The following is a 17559-nucleotide window of genomic DNA, read 5'->3' as shown; positions in this document are numbered from 1 at the left end:
TGACTAGTATCTTGTAACCTTATCATCATCACCTAGCCTCAAAACCTTACATTTGTCAGCATTAAACTGTATCTGCTAATCTTTTGACTATTTCAAAACCCTATTTAGATCTTCTTGAAGCGATAGTGAGTCTTTTTCCGTGTTTATTTCCCTCCCGATATTTGTATCAACAGCAAATTTGCAAATGTTGCTGCTCAAACCTGAATTTGAATCATTTATATATATATTTTATAAATAACAGAGGTCCCAGGACAGAGCCTTGAGGCATTCCACTTACAACATTTTCCCACTTTGACTTAACCCCATTTATACTAACTCTCTGTTTCCTTTAGTATACCTATGCCCTAATCCAACTTAATATAGCACCTCCAATACCATGAGCCTCTCTCTCTTTAAACAGTCTTTCATGTGGCACTGTATTAAAAGCTTTGCTAAAATTAAGGTACACAACATCACAAACCTTACCACTATCAACTAACTGCCTCAAAATTTGCTATCATAAAAAATAGCAAATTTGTTAAACATGAACCCCCCATATGTAAAACCATGCTGTGAATCATTTATTAATTTGTGTTTTTCAAGATGAAGACGAATGATATTTGCAATTATCGATTCAAGTAACTTTCCCACAATAGACGTTAGGCTAATTGCCCTATTGGAACCAACCAAATAAAAATTGAAACCACATTAGCAATCTTCCATGACGCTGGCACTCTACCTGACTAATGTTTTATTAAATATGGTAGACAGTGGACCTCAAAGCTCCTCTTTACATTCTTTAATCACCCTAGCAAACACTTCGTCCGGCCCTGGGGATTTGTTTGGTTTGAGTTTTACTATTTGTTTAATAACATCATCCCTGGTAACAGTTAATCTAGTCAACCTGTCCTCGTTCCATCCCACATAGACTTGTTCGGCTGAAAGCAATGAGTTAAGTTTCTTATTGTAAATACAGAGATAACATATTTATTAAAAATACTACTCATCTCTTCGTCATTATCCGTTATCTGACAATCATTATCCGTCTCAGTTTTTTAATGGACCTATCCTTTCCCTAATCTTTGTTCGATATAAGTGAAAAAACTTTAGGATCTGCCTTTGCTTGCCCTCCTATACGAACTTCATAGATTCTTTTAGCCGTCTTTATCACTTTTTTAACATCTAACCAGTTGTACGAATTCTTGTTCTACACAACTGACAATTCTTGTTATAAACTGACTTTCCCATTCTTAATCGTTTGTACCAAGCTTTCTTTCTACTTATACGGCTTCTACCTATACTTCAGATCCTTTGTTATCCATTTCAGGTCATAAGTATTCGATCTATTCAATTTGTATGGTATACTATGTTCCTGTGATTTGCTTCGAATATTTTTAAATAAGTTATATTTTGAATCCACATCGAAACCCCTTTTTACATCACCCATAGCTGGGTTCACGTCTCGCTCCTAGACCGGCCCACCCCCCATTCCCAAGACTTTCCAATCTATTTGAACCACAACATTTCTTAGGCTATTAAAATTAGCTTTTCGAAAGTCTGGCACTTTAACAGAATTTTCTCCTACAGATCTATTCCATTCTATGCTAAATCTGATTTCTTTGTGATGACTGTTCCCTAGTTCACTTCCTATTTCGATGTCATTAATTTGTGTTTCCTAGATAGTTAACACTAAATCTAAAATATTATTTTCCCGTGTTGGTTCCTTAATGCGTTGCATAAGATAGCAATCGTCAATTAATTCTAGAAAATCTTCTGCTACGTTATTCCCTGCTCTATTTTCCAGTTTACTCCACTAAAAGTATAATCACCCATGACCTAAATACTATTAGACCTAGACGCTCTAGATATTTCATCCCACAGATGCTTTGCTTTCTTTCTGTCTGAATTGGGTAGCCAGCTATTATACGATTATTTGCTTTTTCGTTTAATTCTAGCCAAATAGTTTCTGTGATTCCCTCTTTGAGACTAATTGTCAAAATTTCCCTAACATATATGGCTACTCCCCCTCCTCATCTAATATATCTATCTGTATGAAATAATTTAAATCCATTTATTTGATATTCAGCTAATAGTTCTCTATTTTTCTACATTCAACCATGTTTCGGTAAGTGCAATAATATATTTTTTTCTGCGCAGACAAGAGCATTTAAATCGTTTATTTCGTTTTTTAGACTCCTACTATTTGTGTAATATACCCAAAGTGTATTGTTATTTTGAGGCCCCTCTCCTACCCTGATCATTTTGTTAATTTGTTAATCCCACAAACACATACTTTTTTTTACCTCCATTCTCCATATCAATTCCCATACCACTATCTACTAACAGTTTAAACCCAATCAAACCCCTCCCACCACAGGTTCCAGCGAGTTTGGAACAGCAATAACCCCAGCCCTAGATAGATGTACCCCATCCCGAGCATACATGTCATTTCTTCCATATAAGTGTTCCCAGTTATCTATAAATGATATTGCATTTTATTTGCAATATTTGTCCAGTCAGCATTTTACACCAAGTGTAAACAACCATTCATTTCTAACCTCTTGTCTTAGAAGAAGGCCACATATGATCGGGATTCTGCCCTTGCTCCTAACTCCTCCTAACCTTACATCAGTACTCATAAACATACACTGCCATCTGGGGCCATTTGTAGTGGCCACATCAATACTCTTGAACATTAACTGTCCCTCTGACCACATGTGGTTACTACATCACTCTTGAACATAAATAGTCCATGAGACCAGATGGGGTGGCCACATCAGTACTCTTGAACATAAAATGTCCCTGGGGCCACATCAGTACTCTTGAACATAAACTTTGCGGGGAAATCTACCGGAGATTGATTTGATTATTTATTCAAGAGATTATGTTTAATTGTATTTAATACTAAAGAGCGGACTGTATATTACCGGTAAATTCCCCTTCACACAATTTGGGGGTTTCATATTTTTGTCTTATCATATTTAAACGGTTGATTTAATTGTTAATTGGTTATTGTTGTACCATTACGTGTTAGTATAATTTAAATTGGCCTCAGTTGTTTGTAGTGTGAAAGGTAATCCTCCAGCATCAGACTCGATCCGCCACATGTGGTCCGTACTGGATGTGTATTAATGGTGGTCGTGGGTAGTGGGGCGACACAGCTCAACTGGTGGTGTGCTCACAATGTACCTGGGGAAACGTTACAACATAACATCTAGCAAGAACAGATATTCCTCAGTTTGTAGCACATAAAAGTAAATTATTTCGGGACTCCTATCCTTATGGATGATGTTGTCAGGTAGCATAACGATTTAATCCTTGATACATAATAATGAATTATTAAATTAAAATGAAAGTATTATTAGAAAAAAAACGACTGCAATTCCCTTGTTCTGCAAGTTTCGGCAACAAATGGTAACTATGTTCAGTCACTTTGCTTTCTGGGACTTGCTGGTAGAGTTTGTGGTCAGTGTGGTAGGCTCGGTTTGTCGGCTTAACAACCACTTGACGTGTCAACTCTCCCATATGTTCAGTGCATTTAACTACAAAGGCTCCCTCCTCCTTTCCCTCTGTTTATGTCTAGTTGTATTTACACATTCGTACATTGAACCATTGATTGTAACCGGGATATATAGATGTGCTTCCGCCTACAGTTCAGCCCTATTATCTTGTGTATGGTCCTCTATTCTGCCTAATAGTGAATATCAGCATTATCCTTACTCTAATAAGGCTAAATTGAATTCCTCAGATTAGGCAAAATTGTAATTAAATTTTGTTAGTAAAGATAACAAAAAAAATAGAAGTAAAACGGTTCTCTTTTGAATTTAGGGAGGTGTGGTTTTGATGTCAAATCTATATTGACCATATATTTAATTTATTACATTCATTTATTTTTATGGTTTCAGTCCTGAGACTGATGTGTTTAATGTAACATGTTCTGAGACAGGAGGATTTTATATTACATTATCTGTACCCAGCAAAGCGTAGATGTGGCTCAGCATCCTCCAACTGTCAACCCGTCCTCCCCACTTTTTACCCCGACCCCATCCCCTCGTCCCTGAAATTATTCCCCACTTCCCCTTACGCTCATCATCCTCACAATTGCCACCCCTCCCTCGTCCCCTAGCCTTCCTGCCATCCCCCACAACCTCGTCTCCTAGTCCTCCCCACCAATCCCTACTACCCCATCCCCTCGTCCTCCCCACCATTCCCCCCTCCCCCATCCCCTCGTCCTCCTCACCATTCCCCCACACCCTCGTCCGTTATGGTTCCCAAATTATCTGTTATTCCCATTAGAAAAATGGGAACATCAAATGATCTGATAACCCATCACTGAAAAACAAGAAGAACAGTTAAAAAATACGAAATGAAAAACAATTAAAAAATACAAGAATAAACTATACTCACGAAATAAACGGTATGGTAAACAACAGAGCTATATTCCAACGCAATGCCACACAAAATAATAATAACAAAAATATATATAAATCAATGAAAATTAAATTTATCATTGCAATCAGAAACATTGAAAAGTAATTGTAACATATTAGTATTGCATGTGTTGCTTTAATGTGCAACAGATGGCGCTGTTTTTCAAAAGAAAGCATGTTTTTACTTGTCACAGGTGTGCCATCTATATAGTAGGTATATAAAAACATGTGTGTTTTCAAATGGAATTTTGTGTCAACATTTCAAAGCAATCGGTGAAGAACTTCAGTAGATTACAGCGTGTGTTGTTCTTACATCCAACAGATGGCACTGTTAAAAAAAACATGCTTTTACCTGTCACAGGTGAGGCATCTGATGTTCTCATTAGAAAAATGGAAACATGAAATGATCTGATGTCCCATCACAGGAAAATAAGAACAGTTAAAAAGTCGAAATGGTCATCATGTATAAAGTACATATATAAAAACACGTGGGTATGCGAATGCAACGTTGTATAAAAATTCGCATGTGCGTTGGGCTCAGCAACGCATGTGAGTTGCTGAGCCACAGCAACCTTCCCCTGATCCCCAGTCCTCCCAACCATTCCCCACTCCCCCGTCCTCCCCACCTTTCCCCAATCCACCATCCCTTCATCCGCCATCACGATCTCCTACTCCCCTGTCCCCTCGTCCTGCCTTCCATTCCCTTGTGACACTAAGCTTGTCGCTGGTACTGGGTGACACTAGGCTTGGCACTAGTACTAGGTGACAATAAGCTTGGCGTTGGTACTATGTGACACTAAACTTGGCGCTGGTACTGTGTGACACTAAGCTTAGCGCAGGTACTGGGTGAAACTAAACTTGGTGTTGGTACTGGGTGACACTATGCTTGGCACTGGTACTGAGTGACACTAAACTTGGCGCTGGTACTGGGTGACACTAAGCTTAGCGCAGGTACTGGGTGACACTAAACTTGGCGCTGGTACTGGGTGACACTAATCTTGTCGCTGGTACTGTGTGACACTAACCTTGTTTATAGTACTGGGTGACACTAAGCAAGCCGCTGGTACTGGGTGACACTAAGCTTGTCGTTGGTACTGGGTGACACTAAACTTGGAGCTGGTACTGGGTGACACTAAGCTTGGCGCTAGTACCGGGTGACACCAAGCTTGTCGCTGGTACTGGGTGGTACTTAGCTTGTCGCTAGTACTGGGTGACACTAAGATTGTCGCTGGTACTGGGTGACACTAAGCTTGGCATTGGTACTGGGTGACACTAAGCTTAGCGCAGGTACTGGGTGACACTAAACTTGGCTCTGGTACTGGGTGACACTAATCTTGGCGCTGGTACTGGGTGACACAATGCTTGTCGTTGGTGCTGGGTGACACCAAGTTTAGCGCAGGTACAGGGTGACACTAAGTTAATCGCTGGTACTGGGTGACACTTTGCTAAGCGTTAGTACTGGGTGACACTAAGCTTAGCACAGGTACTGTATGACACTAAACTTGGCGCTGGTACTGGGTGACACTAATCTTGTCGTTGGTACTGGGTGACACTAAGCTTGGCTCTAGTACTGGGTGAAACTAAGCTTGTCGCTTGTACTGGGTGACTCTAAGCTTGGCGCTTGTACTGGGTGACACTAAGCGTGGCCCAAGTACTGAGTGACACTAAGCTTTTCGCTGGTACTGGTTGACACTAAGCTTGTAGCTGGTACTGGGTGACACTAAGCTTGGCGCTGGTACTGGGTGACACAATGCGTGTCGCTGGTACTGGGTGACACCATGCTTGGCCCAGGTACTGGGTGACACCAAGCTAGTCGCAGGTACTGGGTGACACTTTGGCTCAAGTACTGGGTGATACTAAACTTGGAGCTGATACTGGGTGACACTAAGCTTGTCGCTGGTACTGGGTGACACTAAGCTTGTCGCTGGTACTGGGTGACACTAAGCTTGGCATTGGTACTGGGTGACACTAAGCTTAGCGCAGGTACTGGGTGACACTAAACTTGGCTCTGGTACTGGGTGACACTAATCTTGGTACTGGGTGACACAATGCTTGTCGTTGGTGCTGGGTGACACCAAGTTTAGCACAGGTACAGGGTGACACTAAGTTAATCGCTGGTACTGGGTGACACTTTGCTAAGCGTTAGTACTGGGTGACACTAAGCTTAGCACAGGTACTGTATGACACTAAACTTGGCGCTGGTACTGGGTGACACTAATCTTGTCGTTGGTACTGGGTGACACTAAGCTTGGCTCTAGTACTGGGTGAAACTAAGCTTGTCGCTTGTACTGGGTGACTCTAAGCTTGACGCTTGTACTGGGTGACACTAAGCGTGGCCCAAGTACTGAGTGACACTAAGCTTGTCGCTGGTACTGGTTGACACTAAGCTTGTAGCTGGTACTAGGTGACACTAAGCTTGTCGCTGGTACTGGGTGACACAATGCGTGTCGCTGGTACTGGGTGACACCATGCTTGGCCCAGGTACTGGGTGACACTAAGCTAGTCGCAGGTACTGGGTGACACTTTGCCTCAAGTACTGGGTGATACTAAACTTGGCGCTGATACTGGGTGACACTAAGCTTGTCGCTGGTACTGGGAGACACTAACCTTGTCTCTGGTACTGGGTGACACTAAGCTTGTTGCTGGTACTGGGTGACACTAAGTTTGTCGCTGGTACTGGGTGACACTAAGCTTGGCGCTTGTACTGGGTGACACTAATCTTGTCGCTGGTACTGGGTGACACTAAGCTTGTAGCTGGTACTGGGTGACACTAAGCTTAGCGCAGGTACTGGGTGACATTAAACTTGGCGCTGATACTGGGTGACACTAAGCTTGTCGCTGGTACTGGGTGACACTAAGATTGCCGCTGGTACTGGGAGACACTAACCTTGTCTCTGGTACTGGGTGACACTAAGCTTGTTGCTGGTACTGGGTGACACTAAGTTTGTCGCTGGTACTGGGTGACACTAAGCTTGGCGCTTGTACTGGGTGACACTAATCTTGTCGCTGGTACTGGGTGACACTAAGCTTGTAGCTGGTACTGGGTGACACTAAGCTTAGGCTTAGCGCAGGTACTGGGTGACATTAAACTTGGTGCTGATACTGGGTGACACTAAGCTTGTCGCTGGTACTGGGTGACACTAAGATTGTCGCTGGTACTGGGAGACACTAACCTTGTCTCTGGTACTGGGTGACACTAAGCTTGTTGCTGGTACTGGGTGACACTAAGCTTGCCGCTTGTACTGGGTGACACTAAGCTTGTCGCTGATACTGGGTGACACTAAGCTTGTCGGTGGTACTGGGTGACACTAAGCTTAGCGCAGGTAATGGGTGACACTAAACTTGGCGCTGGTACTGGGTGACACAATGCTTCTCGCTGGTACTGGGTGACACCATGCTTGGCGCAGGTACTGGGTGACACCAAGCTAGTCGCTGGTACTGGGTGACATTAAGTTTAGCGCTAGTACTTGGTGACACTAAGCTTAGCGCAGGTACTGGGTGACACTAAACTTGGCGCTGGTACTGGGTGACACTAAGCTTGTCGCTGGTACTGGGTGACACTAACCTTGTCTCTGGTACTGGGTGACACTAAGCTAGTCGCTGGTACTGGGTGACACTAAGCTTGTCGCTGGTACTGGGTGACACTAGACTTGGAGCTGGTACTGGGTGACACTAAGCTTGGTGCTAGTACTGGGTGACACCAAGCTTGTCGCTGGTACTGCGTGATACTTAGCTTGTCGCTAGTACTGGGTGACACTAAGCTTGTCGCTGGTACTGGGTGACACTAAGCTTGGTATTGGGTGACACTAAGCTTAGCGCAGGTACTGGGTGACACTAAACTTGGCGCTGGTACTGGGTGACACTAATCTTGACGCTGGTACTGGGTGACACAATGCTTGTCGTTGGTGCTGGGTGACACCAAGTTTAGCGCAGGTACAGGGTGACACTAAGCTAATCGCTGGTACTGGGTGACACTTTGCTTAGCGCTAGTAGTGGGTGACACTATGCTTAGCACAGGTACTGGATGACACTAAACTTGGCGCTGGTACTGGGTGACACTAATCTTGTCGTTGGTACTGGGTGACACTAAGCTTGTCGCTTGTACTGGGTGACTCTAAGCTTGGCGCTTGTACTGGGTGACACTAAGCGTGGCCCAAGTACTGAGTGACACTAAGCTTGTCACTGGTACTGGGTGACACTAAGCTTGTAGCTGGTACTGGGTGACACTAAGCTTGGCGCTGGTACTGGGTGACACAATGCTTGTCGCTGGTACTGGGTGACACCATGCTTGGCCCAGGTACTGGGTGACACTAAGCTAGTCGCTGGTACTGGGTGACACTAAGCTTCGCGCTAGTACTGGGTGACACTAAGCTTAGCGCAGGTATTGGGTGACATTAAACTTGGCGCTGGTAGTGGGTGACACTAAGCTTGTCGCAGGTACTGGGTGACACTAGGCTTGGCGCTTGTACTGGGTGATACTAAACTTGGCGCTGGTACTGGGTGACACTAAGCTTGTCGCTGGTGCTGGGTGACACTAGGCTTGGCGCTGGTACTGGGTGACACTAAGCTTGGCGCTAGTACTGAGTGACACTAAGTTTGTCGATGGTAGTGGGTGACACGAAGCTTGTCACTGGTATTGGGAGACACTAACCTTGTCTCTGGTACTGGGTGACACTAAGCTTGTTGCTGGTACTGGGTGACACTAAGTTTGTCGCTGGTACTGGGTGACACTAAGCTTGGCGCTTGTACTGGGTGACACTAAGTTTGTCGCTGGTACTGGGTGACACTAAGCTTGGCGCTTGTACTGGGTGACACTAAGTTTGTCGCTGGTACTGGGTGACACTAAGCTTGGCGCTTGTACTGGGTGACACAAATCTTATCGCTGGTACTGGGTGACACTAAGCTTGTCGCTGGTGCTGGGTGACACTAGGCTTGGCGCTCTTACTGGGTGACACTAAGCTTGGCGCTAGTACTGAGTGACACTAAGCTTGTCGCTGGTACTGGGTGACACTAAGCTTGGCGCTAGTACTGAGTGACACTAAGCTGGTCGCTGGTACAGGGTGACACTAAGCATGTCGCAGGTGCTGGGTGACACTAAGCTGGTCGCTGGTACTGGGTGACACTAAGCTTGGCATTGGTATTGGGTGACACTAAGCTTAGCGCAGGTACTGGGTGACACTAAACTTGGCGCTGGTACTGGGTGACACTAATCTTGACGCTGGTACTGGGTGACACAATGCTTGTCGTTGGTGCTGGGTGACACCAAGTTTAGCGCAGGTACAGGGTGACACTAAGCTAATCGCTGGTACTGGGTGACACTTTGCTTAGCGCTAGTAGTGGGTGACACTAAGCTTAGCACAGGTACTGGATGACACTAAACTTGGCGCTGGTACTGGGTGACACTAATCTTGTCGTTGGTACTGGGTGACACTAAGCTTGGCTCTAGTACTGGGTGAAACTAAGCTTGTCGCTTGTACTGGGTGACTCTAAGCTTGGCGCTTGTACTGGGTGACACTAAGCGTGGCCCAAGTACTGGGTGACACTAAGCTTGTCACTGGTACTGGGTGACACTAAGCTTGTAGCTGGTACTGGGTGACACTAAGCTTGGCGCTGGTACTGGGTGACACAATGCTTGTCGCTGGTACTGGGTGACACCATGCTTGGCCCAGGTACTGGGTGACACTAAGCTAGTCGCTGGTACTGGGTGACACTAAGCTTCGCGCTAGTACTGGGTGACACTAAGCTTAGCGCAGGTACTGGGTGACATTAAACTTGGCGCTGGTATTGGGTGACACTAAGCTTGTCGCAGGTACTGGGTGACACTAGGCTTGGCGCTTGTACTGGGTGATACTAAACTTGGCGCTGGTACTGGGTGACACTAAGCTTGTCGCTGGTGCTGGGTGACACTAGGCTTGGCGCTGGTACTGGGTGACACTAAGCTTGGCGCTAGTACTGAGTGACACTAAGCTTGTCGCTGGTAGTGGGTGACACTAAGCTTGTCGCTGGTACTGGGTGACACGAAGCTTGTTGCTGGTACTGGGTGACACGAAGCTTGTTGCTGGTATTGGGAGACACTAACCATGTCTCTGGTACTGGGTGACACTAAGCTTGTTGCTGGTACTGGGTGACACTAAGTTTGTCACTGGTACTGGGTGACACTAAGCTTGGCGCTTGTACTGGGTGACACTAAGTTTGTCGCTGGTACTGGGTGACACTAAGCTTGGCGCTTGTACTGGGTGACACTAATCTTGTCGCTGGTACTGGGTGACACTAAGCTTGTCGCTGGTGCTGGGTGACACTAGGCTTGGCGCTGGTACTGGGTGACACTAAGCTTGGCGCTAGTACTGAGTGACACTAAGCTTGTCGCTGGTACTGGGTGACGCTAAGCTTGGCGCTAGTACTGAGTGACACTAAGCTGGTCGCTGGTACAGGGTGACACTAAGCATGTCGCTGGTGCTGGGTGACACTAAGCTGGTCGCTGGTACAGGGTGACACTAAGCATGTCGCTGGTACTGGGTGACACTAAGCTGGTCGCTGGTACAGGGTGACACTAAGCATGTCGCTGGTACTGGGTGACACTAAGCTGGTCGCTGGTACAGGGTGACACTAAGCATGTCGCTGGTACTGGGTGACACTAAGCTGATCGCTGGTACAGGGTGACACTAAGCATGTCGCTGGTACTGGGTGACACTAAGCTGGTCGCTGGTACAGGGTGACACTAAGCATGTTGCTGGTACTGGGTGACACTAAGCTTGGCTCTTGTACTGGGTGACACTAAACTTGTCGCTGGTACTGGGTGACACTAAGCTTGTAGCTGGTACTGGGTGACACTAAGTTTGTCGCTGGTACTGGGTGACACTAAGCTGGTCGCTGGTACAGGGTGACACTAAGCTTGGCGCTTGTAATGGGTGACACTAAACTTGTCGCTGGTACTGGGTGACACTAAGCTTGTAGCTGGTACTGGGTGACACTAAGCTTAGCGCAGGTACTGGGTGACATTAAACTTGGCGCTGATACTGGGTGACACTAAGCTTGTCGCTGGTACTGGGTGACACTAAGATTGTCGCTGGTACTGGGAGACACTAACCTTGTCTCTGGTAATGTGTGACACTAAGCTTGTTGCTGGTACTGGGTGACACTAAGCTTGGCACTTGTACTGGGTGACACTAAGCTTGTCGCTGATACTGGGTGACACTAAGCTTGTCGGTGGTACTGGGTGACACTAAGCTTAGCGCAGGTAATGGGTGACACTAAACTTGGCGCTGGTACTGGGTGACACAATGCTTCTCGCTGGTACTGGGTGACACCATGCTTGGCGCAGGTACTGGGTGACACCAAGCTAGTCGCTGGTACTGGGTGACCTTAAGTTTAGCGCTAGTACTTGGTGACACTAAGCTTAGCGCAGGTACTATGTGACACTAAACTTCGCGCTGGTACTGGGTGACACTAAGCTTGTCGCTGGTACTGGGTGACACTAACCTTATCTCTGGTACTGGGTGACACTAAGCTAGTCGCTGGTACTGGGTGACACTAAGCTTGTTACTGGTACTGGGTGACACTAAACTTGGAGCTGGTACTGGGTGACACTAAGCTTGGTGCTAGTACTGGGTGACACCAAGCTTGTCGCTGGTACTGGGTGATACTTAGCTTGTCGCTAGTACTGGGTGACACTAAGCTTGTCGCTGGTACTGGGTGACACTAAGCTTGGCATTGGTATTGGGTGACACTAAGCTTAGCGCAGGTACTGGGTGACACTAAACTTGGCGCTGGTACTGGGTGACACTTATCTTGACGCTGGTACTGGGTGACACAATGCTTGTCGTTGGTGCTGGGTGACACCAAGTTTAGCGCAGGTACAGGGTGACACTAAGCTAATCGCTGGTACTGGGTGACACTTTGCTTAGCGCTAGTAGTGGGTGACACTAAGCTTAGCACAGGTACTGGATGACACTAAACTTGGCGCTGGTACTGGGTGACACTAATCTTGTCGTTGGTACTGGGTGACACTAAACTTGGCTCTAGTACTGGGTGAAACTAAGCTTGTCGCTTGTACTGGGTGACTCTAAGCTTGGCGCTTGTACTGGGTGACACTAAGCGTGGCCCAAGTACTGGGTGACACTAAGCTTGTCACTGGTACTGGGTGACACTAAGCTTGTAGCTGGTACTGGGTGACACTAAGCTTGGCGCTGGTACTGGGTGACACAATGCTTGTCGCTGGTACTGGGTGACACCATGCTTGGCCCAGGTACTGGGTGAAACTAAGCTAGTCGCTGGTACTGGGTGACACTAAGCTTCGCGCTAGTACTGGGTGACACTAAGCTTAGCGCAGGTACTGGGTGACATTAAACTTGGCGCTGGTAGTGGGTGACACTAAGCTTGTCGCAGGTACTGGGTGACACTAGGCTTGGCGCTTGTACTGGGTGATACTAAACTTGGCGCTGGTACTTAGTGACACTAAGCTTGTCGCTGGTGCTGGGTGACACTAGGCTTGGCGCTGGTACTGGGTGACACTAAGCTTGGCGCTAGTACTGAGTGACACTAAGCTTGTCGCTGGTACAGGGTGACACTAAGCATGTCGCTGGTGCTGGGTGACACTAAGCTGGTCGCTGGTACAGGGTGACACTAAGCATGTCGCTGGTACTGGGTGACACTAAGCTGGTCGCTGGTACAGGGTGACACTAAGCATGTCGCTGGTACTGGGTGACACTAAGCTGATCGCTGGTACAGGGTGACACTAAGCATGTCGCTGGTACTGGGTGACACTAAGCTGGTCGCTGGTACAGGGTGACACTAAGCATGTTGCTGGTACTGGGTGACACTAAGCTTGGCTCTTGTACTGGGTGACACTAAACTTGTCGCTGGTACTGGGTGACACTAAGCTTGTAGCTGGTACTGGGTGACACTAAGTTTGTCGCTGGTACTGGGTGACACTAAGCTGGTCGCTGGTACAGGGTGACACTAAGCTTGGCGCTTGTACTGGGTGACACTAAACTTGTCGCTGGTACTGGGTGACACTAAGCTTGTAGCTGGTACTGGGTGACACTAAGCTTAGCGCAGGTACTGGGTGACATTAAACTTGGCGCTGATACTGGGTGACACTAAGCTTGTCGCTGGTACTGGGTGACACTAAGATTGTCGCTGGTACTGGGAGACACTAACCTTGTCTCTGGTAATGTGTGACACTAAGCTTGTTGCTGGTACTGGGTGACACTAAGCTTGGCACTTGTACTGGGTGACACTAAGCTTGTCGCTGATACTGGGTGACACTAAGCTTGTCGGTGGTACTGGGTGACACTAAGCTTAGCGCAGGTAATGGGTGACACTAAACTTGGCGCTGGTACTGGGTGACACAATGCTTCTCGCTGGTACTGGGTGACACCATGCTTGGCGCAGGTACTGGGTGACACCAAGCTAGTCGCTGGTACTGGGTGACCTTAAGTTTAGCGCTAGTACTTGGTGACACTAAGCTTAGCGCAGGTACTATGTGACACTAAACTTCGCGCTGGTACTGGGTGACACTAAGCTTGTCGCTGGTACTGGGTGACACTAGCCTTATCTCTGGTACTGGGTGACACTAAGCTAGTCGCTGGTACTGGGTGACACTAAGCTTGTTACTGGTACTGGGTGACACTAAACTTGGAGCTGGTACTGGGTGACACTAAGCTTGGTGCTAGTACTGGGTGACACCAAGCTTGTCGCTGGTACTGGGTGATACTTAGCTTGTCGCTAGTACTGGGTGACACTAAGCTTGTCGCTGGTGCTGGGTGACACTAAGCTTGGCATTGGTATTGGGTGACACTAAGCTTAGCGCAGGTACTGGGTGACACTAAACTTGGCGCTGGTACTGGGTGACACTTATCTTGACGCTGGTACTGGGTGACACAATGCTTGTCGTTGGTGCTGGGTGACACCAAGTTTAGCGCAGGTACAGGGTGACACTAAGCTAATCGCTGGTACTGGGTGACACTTTGCTTAGCGCTAGTAGTGGGTGACACTAAGCTTAGCACAGGTACTGGATGACACTAAACTTGGCGCTGGTACTGGGTGACACTAATCTTGTCGTTGGTACTGGGTGACACTAAGCTTGGCTCTAGTACTGGGTGAAACTAAGCTTGTCGCTTGTACTGGGTGACTCTAAGCTTGGCGCTTGTACTGGGTGACACTAAGCGTGGCCCAAGTACTGGGTGACACTAAGCTTGTCACTGGTACTGGGTGACACTAAGCTTGTAGCTGGTACTGGGTGACACTAAGCTTGGCGCTGGTACTGGGTGACACAATGCTTGTCGCTGGTACTGGGTGACACCATGCTTGGCCCAGGTACTGGGTGAAACTAAGCTAGTCGCTGGTACTGGGTGACACTAAGCTTCGCGCTAGTACTGGGTGACACTAAGCTTAGCGCAGGTACTGGGTGACATTAAACTTGGCGCTGGTAGTGGGTGACACTAAGCTTGTCGCAGGTACTGGGTGACACTAGGCTTGGCGCTTGTACTGGGTGATACTAAACTTGGCGCTGGTACTGGGTGACACTAAGCTTGTCGCTGGTGCTGGGTGACACTAGGCTTGGCGCTGGTACTGGGTGACACTAAGCTTGGCGCTAGTACTGAGTGATACTAAGCTTGTCGCTGGTAGTGGGTGACACTAAGCTTGTCGCTGGTACTGGGTGACACGAAGCTTGTCGCTGGTACTGGGAGACACTAACCTTGTCTCTGGTACTGGGTGACAATAAGCTTGTTGCTGGTACTGGGTGACACTAAGTTTGTCGCTGGTATTGGGTGACACTAAGCTTGGCGCTTGTACTGGGTGACACTAATCTTGTCGCTGGTACTGGGTGACACTAAGCTTGTCGCTGGTGCTGGGTGACACTAGGCTTGGCGCTGGTACTGGGTGACACTAAGCTTGGCGCTAGTACTGAGTGACACTAAGCTTGTCGCTGGTACTGGGTGACATTAAGCTTGGCGCTAGTACTGAGTAACACTAAGCTGGTCGCTGGTACAGGGTGACACTAAGCATGTCGCTGGTGCTGGGTGACACTAAGCTGGTCGCTGGTACAGGGTGACACTAAGCATGTCGCTGGTACTGGGTGACACTAAGCTGGTCGCTGGTACAGGGTGACACTAAGCATGTCGCTGGTACTGGGTGACACTAAGCTGGTCGCTGGTACAGGGTGACACTAAGCATGTCGCTGGTACTGGGTGACACTAAGCTGGTCGCTGGTACAGGGTGACACTAAGCATGTCGCTGGTACTGGGTGACACTAAGCTGGTCGCTTGTACAGGGTGACACTAAGCATGTCGCTGGTACTGGGTGACACTAAGCTGGTCGCTGGTACAGGGTGACACTAAGCATGTCGCTGGTACTGGGTGACACTAAGCTGGTCGCTGGTACAGGGTGACACTAAGCATGTCGCTGGTACTGGGTGACACTAAGCTGGTCGCTGGTACAGGGTGACACTAAGCATGTCGCTGGTACTGAGTGACACTAAGCTTGTCGCTGGTACTGGGTGACACTAAGCATGTCGCTGGTACTGGGTGATAGACATGGTGATACCGGGTTGAAAGTAAGGTTATTTAATAGTCAATGTCCATGTCTGTATAGTTGTGAACAATGGTACCTGCAAATGCTGACCATGGTAGGCTTAAGTGAGCAGCCCGTTCTCTCCAGTTGTCACAATGGTCAGAAAATGATGTACCAAATTGCCTGAATCAAACCTAATCTAACAAATCTGATGGCTCCAAATATTGAAAAGGGGGTTGTTTACGAAAAACTATTATTTATAGTATATCATCCGAGAAGGATTTTAACATCAAAATGGAATGTATTATTCGACAAGACGAGTTCAGTTGAGAATGGAAGAAATGTTGACGACATATCTTGAGTGTCCATCCTCGCACTCACTGATCTCTTCCCTGGCCTGATGTCCACACTCACATTTGAAAAAAAAATTCACACAGGAATGATTTATTTTTTTCTGGGAAGTAATTATCCAATCAAAAAATTCGGTCAACTCTATTTTTCAGGCACTCGCTTATCACTGGCTACCTTTACTTTCTCAGATATATACAATTAATTGTTAGGATATACACCTTAATAATTGAGGTACAATACGGTGTAGCAGGTCAACAGGGTAAAATAAAACAAGTGTTCATTAGAGATAGTAGGGAGACCCCCCCCCCCCAGCTAGATATTTGGACTTATGAAGGAACTACTCTCTACAACATTGGTTGTAACGCATTTTGAGTCTAATTGAAGTCAAATTTGTGTTACATGGGGTGGATGATTGGAGTGATTTTGATCAGAGACAACCGTAGAATCTGTTGATATAGTATGCTGGTGTGAGAAAATTTCTATTAGTGCATGGTATGATTATCTTATATTACTTCTACTTCTGTTTTCTTATCATTTTACTTATGTGATATAAACTGTGCACATTTATATCACAAATTACCTTAGTCTAGCTGTTCCAATGGTAATCATATCTTAGTTTTTACAATATGCAATACAACACAATATAATGCACTACAATACAATACAAAACAATGCAATAAAATCCAATTTTATTCAAAATAATGTGTGTATGAAAAACAAAAGAGTAAAGTTCAAATGGTAGGGACAGGAGTTACACAATTTATGAACCCACTATTACGCAAAGCGATTCGTTCAAAAACATAAACTAAATAGACAACAAAATAGTACAAATGTGTGTGAGGAATATATATCATCTTCCTAATTGTAAGCTAAATGTTACTCACTTTATGGCAAAAATGTATGCTTGATCTAGAGTGTTGTACGCCAGTTTAAAGCAACCATCATAATAGTAATTTGTGTAAGTCGGTGCGAATAAAGTTTCTGATTCTGATTGTGACAATGTTTACGTTCTGATATTCTTGTGACTCTCCCTAATGTAATTAAGAAATATGTGCAGAATGAGTCCTTGTCATTCCCATATAATATCTTTCGAGAATACATTTTTATACTGGTGGATATATATTGATAATGATGGATGTTGTTGTAGGGATGTTGAGCGCCTTGGACGAGGCTGTGGGCCGCGTGGTGACGGCATTAAAGGACACCGGTCACTACGACAACTCTGTCATCGTCTTCACCACCGACGTATGTATTTTATCTGTATACTTCCCTGTTAGCTTATCTC

At 46.3% G+C, this 17559-nt stretch overlaps 1 protein-coding gene across 1 annotated transcript in view; it reads left to right on the top strand.

Moving 5' to 3' along the window:
* LOC123766952 (arylsulfatase B) overlaps positions 1 to 17559 on the top strand; it is a 205598-nt gene that overhangs the window by 115738 nt on the left and 72301 nt on the right. Inside the window, 1 exon segment of the mRNA XM_069307715.1 lies at positions 17422 to 17519. Within this exon segment, the coding sequence (XP_069163816.1) occupies positions 17422 to 17519 (98 nt within the window).

The sequence above is a fragment of the Procambarus clarkii genome, chromosome 60 (assembly GCF_040958095.1).
Source record: "Procambarus clarkii isolate CNS0578487 chromosome 60, FALCON_Pclarkii_2.0, whole genome shotgun sequence".
NCBI classification, from domain to species: Eukaryota; Metazoa; Arthropoda; class Malacostraca; order Decapoda; family Cambaridae; genus Procambarus; species Procambarus clarkii.
The sequence above is the reverse complement of the archived record's forward strand: the minus strand, read 5'-3'. Positions and strand labels throughout refer to the sequence as shown.